Here is a 14,658-nt window from a genome sequence, read left to right on the forward strand (position 1 = left end):
ATTGGAATCTGTCATTAAACACAAAACAAGAAAAAAAGGTAGCTACTGGTAGTCAGTCATGCCTATGCAGATGTCTTGGACAGCCATCAGGGTTACTTGCTTATCATAAAATTCTGTGGGTAACAGACCTACAAACGAAACAGATATTCTATGACATGGACATTTCTAGGCAGCATTTGGCTTGCGCCTTCTCATTCAGATGACCAATAGCACACTCTATGCTATTTGCCAAAATGTTTTTATTTGCCTTCTTATTTACTTTGCTGAGTGCATAATTGAATTATCCTTAAATGTAATCCTTAATCAAAGTGAAAACAGCCTAATACAGTGAGTAAATTCTGCTTCTCTGACAGCTCCTTCTTCACAGCTTACAGAAGCTCTGTTCTGTGAACAGTTCCTCAGTTTTGTGAGGAGCACTAATAATTACAATTAATCTAAATACAGAAACCTATTTTACAGATAAAAACCCAACCAAGCAAAAAAACTCCACACTAGTTAACAGGATTCATAACATCGTTAAAAAAAACAAAGTGCATTGGCAGAAACTCTGTTGGACATAGTATCACGGACAGATGTGGACTGATCAAGTAATAAACCAGAAAGATTGTACAGCTTTATTTCAACTATTTTACAGACAGTTTTTAAAACACATAGAAGTAATTTTAATCGTGATCTTGGATGGGAGACATAAGCACACACATAGCTCTGATGTAAGGGAATTCAAATCATCCGAGTTACCCATTCTGGTAAAACTACGAGCTTTATTTTCCTTCTGAAGCATGGTTTCTTTTAATGTGTAAAATTCTGAAAATAGTATCACTAGATGTGCAGTCATTAGCCAAGAGAAACATGTGGGGTAAGAAGTAAGAGCTGAGAGAGTAGAAGCCAAGTCTCTAGATTTCTTATCAGCACTGTAACTGCATAGCCTGAAGCAGAACATATCCCAGTTTGAGCTGACGAAGCGTGAATAAGCACTTCCTACCCTATGAGCCATGCTGCAAGTATCAATTCTTGTGTTTAGAGACTATGGCAGGAAACAGACGTAACCATAAAGGTACTCTGCAAGATTTACTTACCCAGTTTGTAAGTTTACTATAGTTGTTCTTCCAAAACTATAGGGATCTTTATCTAAGAAGAATAAAAACAAGTAGCATAATTAACTGGTGCAACACCCACATGCGCACTATCAGAAAGTCAGCTTTCATCCTGTTTTTTTAAAAATGTTGATATACTTCTTTTTAATGTTGAGCATGTTCATTGTTAAAAAGATTTAGAACCATAATAAATGCTGGTTTACACTGTACTGCATTTTAAAGTTGGAAAAAAGCCCTAGGATTATACCACATTTCAACCCATCAAGAGAAACAATAGATTATTTTAAAAATCTGAATATTAGATCTTTGCAGCTGTTTCCCTTCCCCCTCCAATGTCCCTTCATGTTCGTGAACAATATCGTTTAGGGATTTGAACATCTTTCCTTCACATTTTTATTCCCTCTTCACTGATTTCTTATCTCAGTTTTTTAAGCTACACTAATTCAGCATTGACAAAACAGTACCGATAACCTTAGTAAGATCAAAAATGAGAGCATTTATATTACATTGTTTCTCTAGACTGTCAAGTATTTTAAAAAATGATAATGTAATTGAGTGAAAATTGAGTACATGTTCACAAAGGAAAAAGAGCTAAGCGTACCTGGAAAGCTAAACAATCTTCTAGCACAGACTGTTAAACCACATTGCAAGTTAAGTCATCACAACAGAAAGAACCGCAAATGCACAAAATCAATATACGGTGGAAGGGGAGAGACACTAAAACTTCACATTTGTTTTTCAGCTGTATTTTCTAGCATCACAACAGCTAATGCAGGAAAACAGAGGCTGTATTCTCCTGCGAGCATCTATTGGTATCCTAGATACTACAAAACTTTTATCAAATTGTAGTTAGAGAAGAACAGTGCACACAAATCAATGCATATTACAAAATCCATTTTGGTATAAATATATATGTAGTAACTAGACCAGAAGAGGGAACTACATTCTGTAAGTTCTTTGAAGGCACTGGCACCTCTCTCTTTACTTTATGAAGGAGGTGAAGACAGCAACTATGGCACCACTTGTGATGGATTTGATTCTGTAAAACTAGGGATGCTGGCTGAAAGCACAGAGATGCAAAGCAAGGAAAGAAGTGACTGCAGTGATAACAGGTCCTTTGAAAGAACAAAAAAAAGAAAAGAAATGCAAAAAAGAAAAAAAGAATAGCAATGGTCTTTAAGAAAGAAGATACTAATACAAACAGAGAATTGCTAAGAAGGAGCTCATAAAAGGCAAGTCAGACCCGGCAGTTCCACAAAGAGACAGCACTAAAGGCACAAGTACAACGTATCCCATTACAGAGGAGAACTAAGTCACAAGCTGTTTAAAACACTGGTAGAAGTAAACTGAAAACAAAAACTAGGCCACATTATCCAGGACAATAGAAGAGAATAAATTATGGGGACCAAGATCAGCAAGATCAGTACCCAAAATAAGATGCTATTGTTCAAACAAAAGAAAACACAAGCAAGTACTCCACTTGAGAGCTCCTGGAAAAAGCAAATGAATTATTGCTTTTCTTGCACCATTATACACCAAGATGATCAACTATGAACAGCTCTGTAAACCCACCTTACAAAGTTTACCAGAATTAAAAAAAAAATCCTAAAAGCTTTTACAATTGTATAAACCACAAAATTCTTCTCAGAATACAAAAAAAATTCTTACCAAGTAGATCACCCGATAGGTTGACAGGTAATATGACACACACAGACAAAATGCTGACAGCAATCAACAAACAGATGATGTGACGCTGGAAGGCAAGATAATGTATGGCATCTTCACCACATCTCTCATGAATCTCATCATCACTGCATCATGGACAAAAAAGCACCTGGTCAGTCTACTTAGTATCTAGGGTTTTGGGGGGTGGCTTTTGAACACACGCTAATTTCTCAGTCTACCCAGTGACATCTTCATCAGTGATGACCCGTTTTCAACATAGTTGTGTTCTTTCGTGCATAAATTTAAGTTCCAAAAGTGTCTTTTTCTTGAGCAGTATCACCATACAAAAATTAACATGAGGGAATTTAAGATAGAAACAAGTAATCTGAAAAAGCAAATATAAATCCAAGGTCTTATCAGCCTAAAAGAGGACAAAGTCATTTGCTGAGACCTCCTGCTTTAAGTCTAGCTCTCAAACTTTAAGATCACACTGTGATAGTGTTTACTCAGCTCCACAAAGGCTCCCCATGAGGAAAATTGCAACAGAATCACCTTACTCTTAAGACATCCAATTAACAGAAGGTATTAATAGGCTTTGGAATGAACTCTCATCATCTATCCATTGTCAGCAGGACAGATCATTAAAATAGCAGTTCTTGGAAAAGGAAGGAACTGAACTAGCAAAAATAGAGAAAAACAGACTCAATCCCCACTCCTTTTTTGCTTCCATGTACCCAAGCTAGAAATTGACTTTTAAAAACCAAGATTTACTAAGCTTCAAGAGACACAACAAATGAACATCACATACCTAATGCTTAGTTTCTGGGAGTTAGTCAGTTCCAGCCCCAACTAAACCAGCAGTTCTCCATAGAAATCCTTGCAGGGAAACACCATTTCCTGCCTGGGGCCCTACTGGCTTCAAACAGGGGAACACCCACACAGTACTCTTTGAAGAGTAAAAGCCAAGAGCCTAGTTACTAGCTCAGAATCCATATAAATGCCATAGATTCACTTAAGGTCAGACTGTCCCAAGCTCAGGAAGCCCCTGGGCTGCCAACAGAAGGATGACTGTATCCTGAAGAGTATTCCCATAAGCTGACCTTGTTTTCATCATCTTTTTCCACCCCACCATGGGCACCTGTATTGCTGTTGGTATTAAATTCTATCTGCTCAAGGGAAAAACAAAACATTTTGCCTGCAGCCCCCCTTTTCTGATTAAAAAAGAGCAAAGTAAACCACACCTCACTATTTCTGTTTCATATACTTACTGCATTCGAAAAGCAGCTGTCACCCAAGAACAAAACCCCTATAAATAAAAAAGGACATTTTTAGGAGCTAATATACAAAAAAAAAAGTCTCTAACCTGTACAATTAAGACAAGTGTTTCTATTAAACCAGTCTCTTAGCTAAAAAGCTGGCAGTCTGTTGCTCTGAAATCATCATTTAGAAACATACAGAAAAATACCTAATACTCTACATACTTTTCACAAGGTACTTCATATGTCTGTCTTCAGAGAATATTTAAGGGTTGGTGGAGTTCATTATATTACTTGCACTTTTATCACTTGGACTTCTTAAATTTATACAAGTGTGCCCAACTCCCAGTGAACAGAAGTCAAGATTGAGACTTCTTAGGAAATTTTTTTTAATGGACTGTTCTTGAGCTGAAAAGGTGATTATTTTTTCCAAAACCATTTCCGGAGACTCTCCAATTTCAAGCATAAGCTCCATCAGAGTCTAATACAAGTTAATCAGTTAAACAGTAGTTCGAAACAACGCTGTTATATAGGTTTACAAATCCTCCTCCGAAACTGTACAGCAGAGATCACATCTCACTGAATGTTCCAGTATGGTTCAAAAAAATCTTCTCTCTCTGAAGGCCTCTTCTTTCAAATGAATAGTATCCAACTAGAGAGACACATTTTTATTCAACAGCTTCAATGATAAAGTTGCTTTCAGGGTTTTAAAAAAGATGCAGAAAACTACACAAACAGCAGAGCAATCCTGATCAAACACCAGTATGCGCTTACACAGTTATTTAGTTGCAAGGCTAGATATTAAGTTGCTGCATAAATAAAATGTTAAAATGTAGGCTGCCACCATTGGAAAACTCTTGCATGGTTCATTCTGAAGCTGCAACACCAAATGACAGATATGTATGAATTCAAAGACTCCAGAGAGACGACGGCGGGAACCAATTAAAAGTCTGGCCAAAAAATTATCTTCCACTCCAAACCAGCTGTAATACTAAGAGTACACAGCACCACTACTAGCCTCACCCTTGCATCCACTTTTCTCAGTTTTGTGAGGAAAATAATGCACTACAAAGACCAACTAAGTATTATTTGCAATGTGAACATCATGTAACTTCTTGAACTGTTGTTTAAGTACAAATTATTTACTAGTCTTTTTTCTCCTCTCCTAATGAAAAAAAAAAAAAGTTACTTAAAAACAACACCACAAGGTACTGGTTTATGATACAAAATTGCTTGACAAGAGAGAGAGATTACATACAGTTCTATAAAAACACAATAAACAATGCATTACTAATGTATGCATATAGACGGTCTTCCAGTTTACTGGCTGGTTCATTGGGCTAGGTGGAATGGCAAATTACAACAAATCCCATTAAATAGTTTACATTAGAAAAGCCATATCGGAACTCTATAATACCTACCTTATCATATTCAAGATCTTCAGGTACTGATGAAGATGTTGACAGTCGGTTGTATCTTGATTCACTAAAATACATTGAATGATGCGTTTAAGTATTTTTAATAACAGATGTGGGAATTCCACCACATTATTTCAACTTTAACAGTTATGAAGGAACTAAGGGAAGTAGTATATAACCACTTTTTCACTTAGGAAAGTTGTGGTCTTCACCTTGTTAGAATATGCTCAATTTTAGAAACATGTGCTACGTCTGATGTTGAAAAGCGAGGACATGTGAACTTCTGACGTGAGAGCACATAACTGAACTAGAGAGAAAACAATGTTTTATTGGGATATTAAAACCGCAGTAACATAAGACAATGCACACAGGACTGGAAGCCTAGCAATGATGAGATTTGGAAGCTAGCTTCCTGTTCAGATATTCCTTGTTACAAGACACCACCTCTTTCCGCTCCACCTTCTTCCTCCGTCTTACAGCCACTGCTCAGAATTTCTCTGCACAACTAAATCCCTTACCTGCAGGGCCACCTCCTCACACAGACTGCGTCCTGTAGCAAGGCTAGAAACTTTAGAGACTCTTAGCCGTCAAAAATAGCAGAGTACCTGGTGTTAGTTTGTTGCTAAAAAGAAATGTTGCAATGGTGATGTGCCCATAATTACAGGACAATACACGTTAAAACGGAGTGTGTTCATAGGTGTATCTATAATAATTTTGACCTAGCTGGCAGTCTGGCAGGGACAATAACTTAGGCTCCTAGGTGTCTGACTGCTCAAGGACCTGTCTGTCCCATGCAGGCCTCTACAACCCACACGGAAGCCTATACCAGAGCATCTTCATTCTTCCTGCCTGACCTACCTGGATCAAAGTTGTCTCAGTTATTGCCCATCTTTTTTTTTTTCACCATCTACTTTTCACAATTGTACATAGATTACATCTAAACCCACATTTTTAGTCCTTTCCTGTTGCTTAGTTGTGAATTTACCACAACTTAAGTTACACCACTAATATCAGGAAGAGGCTCGCTGTTAAAAGTTTACCCACTTCACAGACAGATCGCTTTTAAACATCCCAAGATATCAACCTGTAGAAGTCCTATTAAAAAAAAAAAATCAAAAGCTCATTTGCACTATTACTAAAAATCAGTGAAGAACTTCAGAAGCCTGCAAAAATACACCTTTTTATACTTAAACTCTTCAGAAATATTATGACACAGGCTGCATAGGGATCTCTGGAAAGATACTGGGCTTGAGCTAAAATAAACAAAATAGTTAACATCCTTCTAGCACAGAAACACATGTTAGCAGACAAGCAGCCTATTTTCTTACCTCCACTTCCTTAACCCACAACTGTAGAATGAAATTCACTGACAATGGCCAACACACAACTTTATTACTGGCACTGCAAAGAGGAACTCTGTGAGTGGGACGTATTTCACAAAAAGCAGCACAAGGACATCCTTAACAAGTATGTGCACATGATTACAAACACATCTAACTGATACAAAGGCACTTAATTTAAGCCCTATTTACTGTACTTACTTCCACATTCCCCAAATGGTTTAAACATATGAGTCTGATCGCTTATCTTTTTTACCTTTCGGCTTCTGACACCAGAGCAACACGACCGTAGTCCCAGAATCTCTTTCTTATAATGGAAAACAGTAATATCAAAATCTAGAAAATAAAAAGCAAATATTTTTGATATATTAATTTTTCCACTTCATAATTATTCTTAGGTATATAGGAACTGTCAAAAAATGGTGTCCTAGCTCCTAAGCCTACTGTCATATGTTAACCAACTCAGTGGTGGCCGTGCTACAAACCAACCTACCTGGGACCAAAGGACCAGAGCACCTGCCTTCCTGTTCCAATTTACAAAGGAAGATGCATGAAAAAATACTTCTGAACTGCAAGTGTATCAAGGTTTGTGACAAGAAAAGTAGCGAGTAGTACTTGAGAGAAAGTAAAAACTTTCATAAATACTCCTTTACTATTATTCATTACTTAATGGCCAGAACTATGATGAAAGGCTTGGTATTTTATTTTATTTTTAAGCAGTGACTAAATAGGCTGTAGGGGACTCAGCTATTTTCTCAAGTATGAGAATTATTTTTGTCCTCAATAAAAGTAATACAGTATTATAACTGGAACTCCAGAAATTTATATTTTATCTCGACAATGTATTTTTTTATCTCCCCCAACCCGTATTTTTACTTTTTGAAAGTGGCCAAGAAAATAAACAACAAAAAACCCCAGCATGTGTTTCATACATGTATTTTTCTTTTTTTTTTTTTTTTTTAAGAAACAAGTTGCTCTGTACAAACCAATGAAGCAGAAGTAACAAGGCCTGTTTTCCATGCATATGTAATACACGCCCTCACCTCCTAGCCCCTCCTACATCCCATACCTGTTTGGCTAGAAAGTGGTGCTAGTGATTTAACTTACTTGGATGTATGCAAATACTGACTGGCCAGCCAGGATACATGTCAAGATTATCTATGCGTCAAGATTACACAGCTAATTTCCGCATTTCACAATGAATAAAACCTCCTTACAAGCGCCTTCCTCCCACAGGGAATATTAATTCAGATCTTCCTCCTTCAACTGGCCATTCAACTTCATGCAAGCAGGAAAGTTCTCTAGACTCTTTGCCCACTTTGGCTGAAATTGGCTAATTTATTCTACAGTTATTAAGAGGAACTGCCAGATAAAAATGGGAAGACAATGCAATATATAAACTTCACTCTCTTGGGAAACAAGTCTAGAAACAGTATTCAGAAACCCATCAACTGACAGTTACTAAAGGGATCTGCAGTAAACATGTCATGAAGATAGGAATACAGGAGTTGCTAAATAAATGCAGTATTTGGTACTTGGAGATGAGACTTCTACACTGCGTCTAACTCTCTACCTAATGCTGTCTGAGAGGAGGGTTCAACAGCAAGGAACCCAAAAGCAAAGACTCAGTATCTTAAACTTTAACCACAGCTTTGAAAAAAATGAGTATGCCCAAACACACCAACTAAATCTTACTAAATGCTGTGCCATCAGTTGCACAGAGCAGTAAATACTGTACATCCTCAGAAAATGGATTTATGGTAGCATGCTGCAGATACCAAGTCAGTAGCAAAGAATGCTGCTACACAGCTTTTAGGAACATCCTCTACGTTCCTATAAAGCACCAGCTCAGACCTTACACAGGTAGTTTTAAGTTTCTCCACAGTGGCTTTCTAGAACTCAGTAACTATCTCATCCCTTTAGTCTCATTTTACTACCACAAACTTCACTTATCAGGCCAATCTGCAGGTCTACAGCTCTTTTTCTGGTGGCTTAAGACCACCTAGACCAAGCTTACAGAAATAATCATAAGTTTTATTGGAGTCTCAGGCCTGTCCTGGAGCCTCCAGACCAGCAACTAATCCTATTCCTCCTATTGTCAGGACTGAGTTGATCAGCACGTTATTTCCTCGAAAGCTTCATGAAATCTATAGTATAAAAATGTTTGTGAAATGACAGATTTTCCACATTGTATTTCCTTTTGAAAAACAATCAAGTCAAGAACAGTGTTCCCTTCCTGAAAAGGTACCCAGTACTTAAACCCAGAGTAAGGAAAAAATATTCTTGCAGTTAAGACAAAACATAGCAATCTAAGGTACCACTACAAAGCCTGCCGCGATTCCACATGCAGACCCTATGATATTGCACTCTCTCTAAATCTACACATGCAATATACAGCGACACAGTCATCCCACATATATGTGAACATTCATCAATACTTGAAAAGTGCTTTGATGTTCCCAGGATGGCCTTAGCACATTAATTATTATGAATATTCTCAGAAATAAATCTCCACCTGATAAACAAGAGAATTCTGAACAATCTAACTTTCAAGAAGGCCAGTAGGATTTTCAATACAAAAAACAAACTGGGCTTACAAAAAAGCAGGTTACATCAAGCAGCAGGACAGTTGGGATTCCACCAAAAGTTACTCCTTGGAGCACGGTGCTGCCCTGGGCAGTGCTGTAGCAGTACGTCTCATTTGTTGTTGAGTTGAAAGGTACACTTCTGTTCCAGAAGTAGACTAGATGAGAATGTCCAAAACCCAGAAAAAAGAAAGGGTTCATTTTGTCTTTCCCTTAAAAAAAGAAAAAGTGAAACAACCATGTGAAAAGCTTGCCTGGTATTTGTGAAATGTACTAACATTACAAGTACAAAACGTGCAAGAAGATTCAACCAGGAAACTACTTCATAAGAGAAGTCATATTTGACAGTCTCTCCCTGTAAAATATTTTGCAATAACTGACAGGCTCAGTTAATAGCAGTGTCCAGGCAAGAATTTCAGACACCTAACCATCTATGTCCTCTACAGACATCTGAGGTAGACTACAGAACACCCACACAAAACAAACTTCTCTAACTTCTAATTTATAACATCAAGCTACCTATTTTGGCCTGGATTCTGATTCTAGGAGTAACACGGGGCATTGGATACTCCAATAAGAGCAGTTTAAAGATTTGCTCCTAGTTGACGAGCATGTGTGAACAGATCAGTTTGTGAACCTTGTATTCAAATGTCAAGACCTTAAGACTATTAACAAAATCGCCACTAATTCCACAGAAAAGAACTACCACACAAATACACATGTTCCTCTCTCTTCTTGGAATATTGTGTGATTTTCCTTTTTTACATAGAAGTATTCAACTGAAAGAACAGGACAGCAATTACAGTGTATCGTGAACAAGAAAAAACAAAGAGTATCTCTAATCTTCTAAGAGAATAGCCATCTACCTCATTTTAGTTAACCGACCTGCTCAGATAAGGTAGTAACACACAAGAATGCACAAGATTTGGTATTTTTATCAGTGCAGGCAACTGCTCACTTATTTTGGGGCTTTCCACTTCAAACATTTCTTTTCTTGGATCTTATTAACTTGATGCTTCCCACGCACTTGAGGCAAAAAAAGCCACACTTCAAGCAGAACACGCTTCTGACTGATAAATTCATAAAGCAAGCCTACCCCAGAAAACTCTGTCCTTTGCAAGCAAATATTGCAGGTCCTCATCACAGGTCCAGGCACACTACTTTTCTGATACCATGCCTCCGCGAGAGGAACGCACGTCTCCAATCACAGCACTGGATGCTGAAAACAAAACCAAACCAGCACAAGAACATGAGTAACCACCAGTTGTCCCTTCAAACAGCAGCAGAACAGCTTGGAGAACGCTCCTCCCGAAACAGCATTTACTAAATGTTGGACCATCCAACAAGAGGAGTGGGGGGAAGAAATGTTGTCCCAGCTGATGTGTTTCTTCACAGGAAAATAAAAAACGCACACACAATTTGCGCCGTGCAGCTGCCTTTGCTTTCCAAGGATTGAGACCTAGCGCTGACAGAAGAGAGCAGGTATTTCTGAACACGTTTTGGAAACCTGCGTCACGACAACCGCAGAGACCGCACGCTCAAGCTTAAGCAGCGTGCTGGATCGCACCAGACGCGGTTTCCAACTCTTGAAAACTATTATTTTTGAAGAAGCCGGCTGTCAGGAAGATAAAGCGAACGGCAAGGCCTCCCACGGGCGGAGCCGCGCCGCAGCGGCCGGCACCTCGCCGCCCGCCCGGGAAACGCGGGCCCCAGGAACCAGAAACCCCCTCCCTGACGGCGGCCGGGACCCCGCCGGCGGCCCCGTCCCGGCCGCTGACGGGGCAGCGGGGAAGACGCCCAGAGGAAACGGCTGTTCCTCAGCAGGGGAGCGGCAGGCGGCCCGGCCGCACCCGGCAGCACAGCCCGCGCCCCGGCGGCCGCCCCTCAGGGCTCCCCTCGCCCTCTGCCCTCCCCGCGGCCGCCTCACGCAGCCCCTGCCCGGCCCGGCCCCACGCAGCGCCGCTCCCGCCCTCCCTTACCTGCGCCGGGGCAGCCGCGGCCTCTCCTCCCCCCTCCCCTCCCTCTCGTCACCAGCCGGGGCGCGGCGGGCGAGCACCAGCCCGGCCCCGCAGTTACCAGCCCGAGCAACAAGTCCTGCCGGCCGCGCATGCGTGTGCGGGCCGGGGCCGGGGCCGGGGCCGGGCGGCCGCTGATGGGCCCGCGGCTCCTTCGCTCCCTCGTCGGGCGGCACAGCCCAAGGACGGCTGGGTTCGCCTCCTCCCAGGGGGTAGTGCTGCCCCGAGCCTGCTTTTCCAGACCCCGAAAGTGCTTCCCTCAGGGAAGTGACCCCTCCTAGTAAAAAGTTGTTGTCGTTAGTCGTGCGCCGCTGGCCCCTTTTCACCGGCCGCCAACGTGACATGGCGGCTGGGAGATGTGGTCGCCGGTTTTTATTCAGGTTTTTGAGGGGTTATTTTAGTGCAGGAGTCACTGGGAGTGGTGCTGGGAGCTGGTTTTATTCCCACATGGCGGAGTCAGCAAGAGGCACTGAGGTGGAGGCCTGCGCCTGCCCAAACTGTTCCCTTGGGGGCTGACATCTGGATGGACTTTAGTCAGGAGAACTAACAGTTAGGTTTATAATTTGAGGATAGTTACCAACTCATGAACAAGCATCTCAGTAGCAGCCAGTGTTCCAGGTAAGGAACACCTGACGGTTACAGACTTGTTGAAGCGAGGAGATTGCTGACGAGTGGAGGACGTTAAATCATCTCTAACCGGAAGAACGAATGCTCAGGAGCTTTAACCAAGGATGCGCTGGAGCAACTGGACCGTGAGAAGGACAGTTAATCAGAACCTTTTCTGTAGGCTACAAACTTGGCAGCAGAACCGAGAGTTCATGTATCCTTAGCTGAGCTACCCTCGTTAAAACACTAAAAATCACACCCCCTGAGCTGGGGACCCCGGCCCAGACAAACACCCTGACCCACTGGGCATGCCCCGTGAATTTTAGGAGTGCTACATCTCTAAACTGAGGTGAGAAGGGGGCTATCCAATCCGAGTTATAAGGGTACACCTAATAGGTGGCCCTAACATTTTTTTAACTTTTCCTATTGTGTAAATATGTGATGTGATTGTAAGTGTGTGTGTGTGTGTGTGTGATGTGTGGATATCTGCCACCTCGCACCCTGCGCAGAATAAAATAATGTCTCCTCCCTAAACGTGCTTTGTGTGTTTCGGGAGTTCTTTTCGATTTCAGGTAACAGAGCTGCCTTTAAAAGCGCCTTGAGCCAAGCTTTCCCTTTATGCAATATTGTTGACATTATAATGGTTTACAACAGTTGTTTCAGAAGTGCGTAGTTTATCTATGATAATTTTATGCTTGATCCTAAAGACAAAATCTCTGGTGAAGAATGAAGGATTTCCTAACTGCTCGGTGGTTTCTCAATTTTAATGTTAAGAGTAGTGTGGACTACAGTGCTTTGCTTTGGAGGAAACCCTTTTGTGCCTCTATGACTCATCCATATAAAAAACCCCCACCAGATCCAACCAGAGGTTTTCACAGCAAAAAAAGAAGAAGATACATGAGATTTCAAGCAAGATTTTGCAATTCCCAGTCTGGTAAAGGGTGCAGGCAGAAGTGGAGCAGGCCATATGCTAAGATAGGTAGCCCTGAAATAGATTAAGTAGTAGTAGTAATATGACTGTTCCATGAAATATTCAAAGCCCCTTGTCTCCACATATCTATAAAGAGAGAAATAGCATTCAAACGATGTGAACTGGAAACAAGGAGACCTTGGGAGTTAAACTTCATGTGTCTACATTCCCAGCCATCCCCGAGGACATCCTGTGCTTTATGGGGGTTAGTTGCTTCCACCCAGCAGGCCAGAAACACGGTACGGCAAGGCCCTGCCATCCACCTCTTCTCTACCCTTTATTTTAGTGGTCCCTCGAGAGCCATTTGATACCCAGCATTGCCAGCCATCCTCCTCCTGAGTCGTCATCCTTTGCCCCTGATTGGTGTGATTGACCTCAAGGAGCAGCAGGCATCTGAGGAAGAAGAGGATTATGGTAATGATGAAAGTGCAACTGTTCAGAGGGAGGCAGGGAGAGTACTTGCTGCCAAAGATTTGCACTGTACCTCCAGTCTCGCGGATGAAGCAGAGGTGATGTTTCAGACCACTATAAAACCATCAGGGCATTGTGAGGTTCAACCTGATGTCACACTGATCAAAACCTCAGTCATCTGTTGACTTTTATGTTTAAAAGAAATCAGCATCCCAGCTGCCGTGAAGCCAGCATCTCCTGTGGTTGACAGTCCTGCTCCTGCCCCTCCGTGTTTGACTCCCTGTGTCCCTGTGTGTTCAAACTGTGTGTATCACTGAGGGCCCTGCATGCATACCCGCTGTCCTGCTCCCTGCCATTTCATTAATCCACAATTGCTTTACTCTGTGAAATCCCTGTTTCACTTTTCAGGAATGCCTGCTCAGCAAAGAGCAGCATTTGGCTGTACATGTGCTCTGTGCCTTCCCACACTCCATCCCAGAAAGAGGGAAAAGTCCCTGTTATCTGCAGTAACTGAGAGATATTTCAAGATAGAAATTCATAATTTATCTAGCAGCTGCATTGTAGATAATCTGTGATTTCAAATTGGCTGTAACAATTATATTAGTTAGAAAATCGCATATAAGTTCTCAGCTCAAAGCTGAGTGGTTCAGATTCACTGCTGGAATAAAGAAATTCCACTGGTGTTGAATGAGGTTAATTATTTTAGCTTTAAAACACACTCTTTTCTGCTTAAGGCTGTATTGGTGGTAAGGTTGTTTGGCATGGGTGTAGCAGAGTAATTATTCCACCTTGGTTTTTCTGGAACAACTCGTCCTGTGGACAGTTTCTTTCAAAACAGGAATTCAAAGTGGAATAGTTATAAACACATTATTTTAAATTAAATTTTACTGATGTAGCTGCAGCAGAGTAGATCTGCCACGTAGGTAAAGCCTCAGTGTATGCTTGCAGCTCTTACACTTCTAGGACCAAAATCCATTTGGTTGATTTTCTAAGCTGTTTGTACTTTTGATTCTTGCCTTATTTATCAAAATTAAGAAGGCCTTGCTCTGGTTAGACTATCTTACTCTGTAGCATGAAATAGGTGATATTCAGTGATATTGGCATTGTAGTCTTGACATTCTTCATTCTGAAGACTTTTACCCAGCTACAAAATAATTTTTCCTTCTCTTTCTCACAAGAATAACACCAAGCTTTTGTCATTTGGGTTTTTTTTTTCCTTTCTCTGTCTAGACAGGCTCTTTAGCTAAGTGGTGTGATTTTGTTTATCTCTAATTTCAACAGCAGAGTCACATTTCCCT

The 14,658-nt window shown here is 41.0% G+C and overlaps 1 protein-coding gene across 3 annotated transcripts in view; it reads right to left on the reverse strand.

The window, feature by feature from the left end:
- Positions 1 to 11,412, reverse strand: part of TMEM63A (transmembrane protein 63A) — a 31,349-nt gene extending 19,937 nt beyond the window's left edge. Inside the window, exons 1-8 of one of the 3 annotated variants that reach the window (XM_075413088.1) lie at positions 11,338 to 11,412; positions 10,455 to 10,577; positions 9,371 to 9,570; positions 7,030 to 7,109; positions 5,437 to 5,500; positions 4,028 to 4,065; positions 2,763 to 2,905; positions 1,077 to 1,128 (exon numbers count right to left, since the gene is read on the reverse strand). In XM_075413088.1, coding sequence (XP_075269203.1) covers positions 1,077 to 1,128; positions 2,763 to 2,905; positions 4,028 to 4,065; positions 5,437 to 5,500; positions 7,030 to 7,109; positions 9,371 to 9,559 — 566 coding nt within the window. In that variant the 5' untranslated portion in view covers positions 9,560 to 9,570; positions 10,455 to 10,577; positions 11,338 to 11,412. Of the gene's footprint in view, positions 1 to 1,076; positions 1,129 to 2,762; positions 2,906 to 4,027; positions 4,066 to 5,436; positions 5,501 to 7,029; positions 7,110 to 9,370; positions 9,571 to 10,454; positions 11,249 to 11,337 lie in introns of those variants that run through there. The other 2 variants (XM_075413089.1, XM_075413087.1) reach the window with 2 other exon arrangements.
- Between the last annotated feature and the right edge of the window lie 3,246 nt (positions 11,413 to 14,658).

This window comes from Opisthocomus hoazin, chromosome 2, assembly GCF_030867145.1.
Source record: "Opisthocomus hoazin isolate bOpiHoa1 chromosome 2, bOpiHoa1.hap1, whole genome shotgun sequence".
Lineage (NCBI taxonomy): Eukaryota > Metazoa > Chordata > Aves > Opisthocomiformes > Opisthocomidae > Opisthocomus > Opisthocomus hoazin.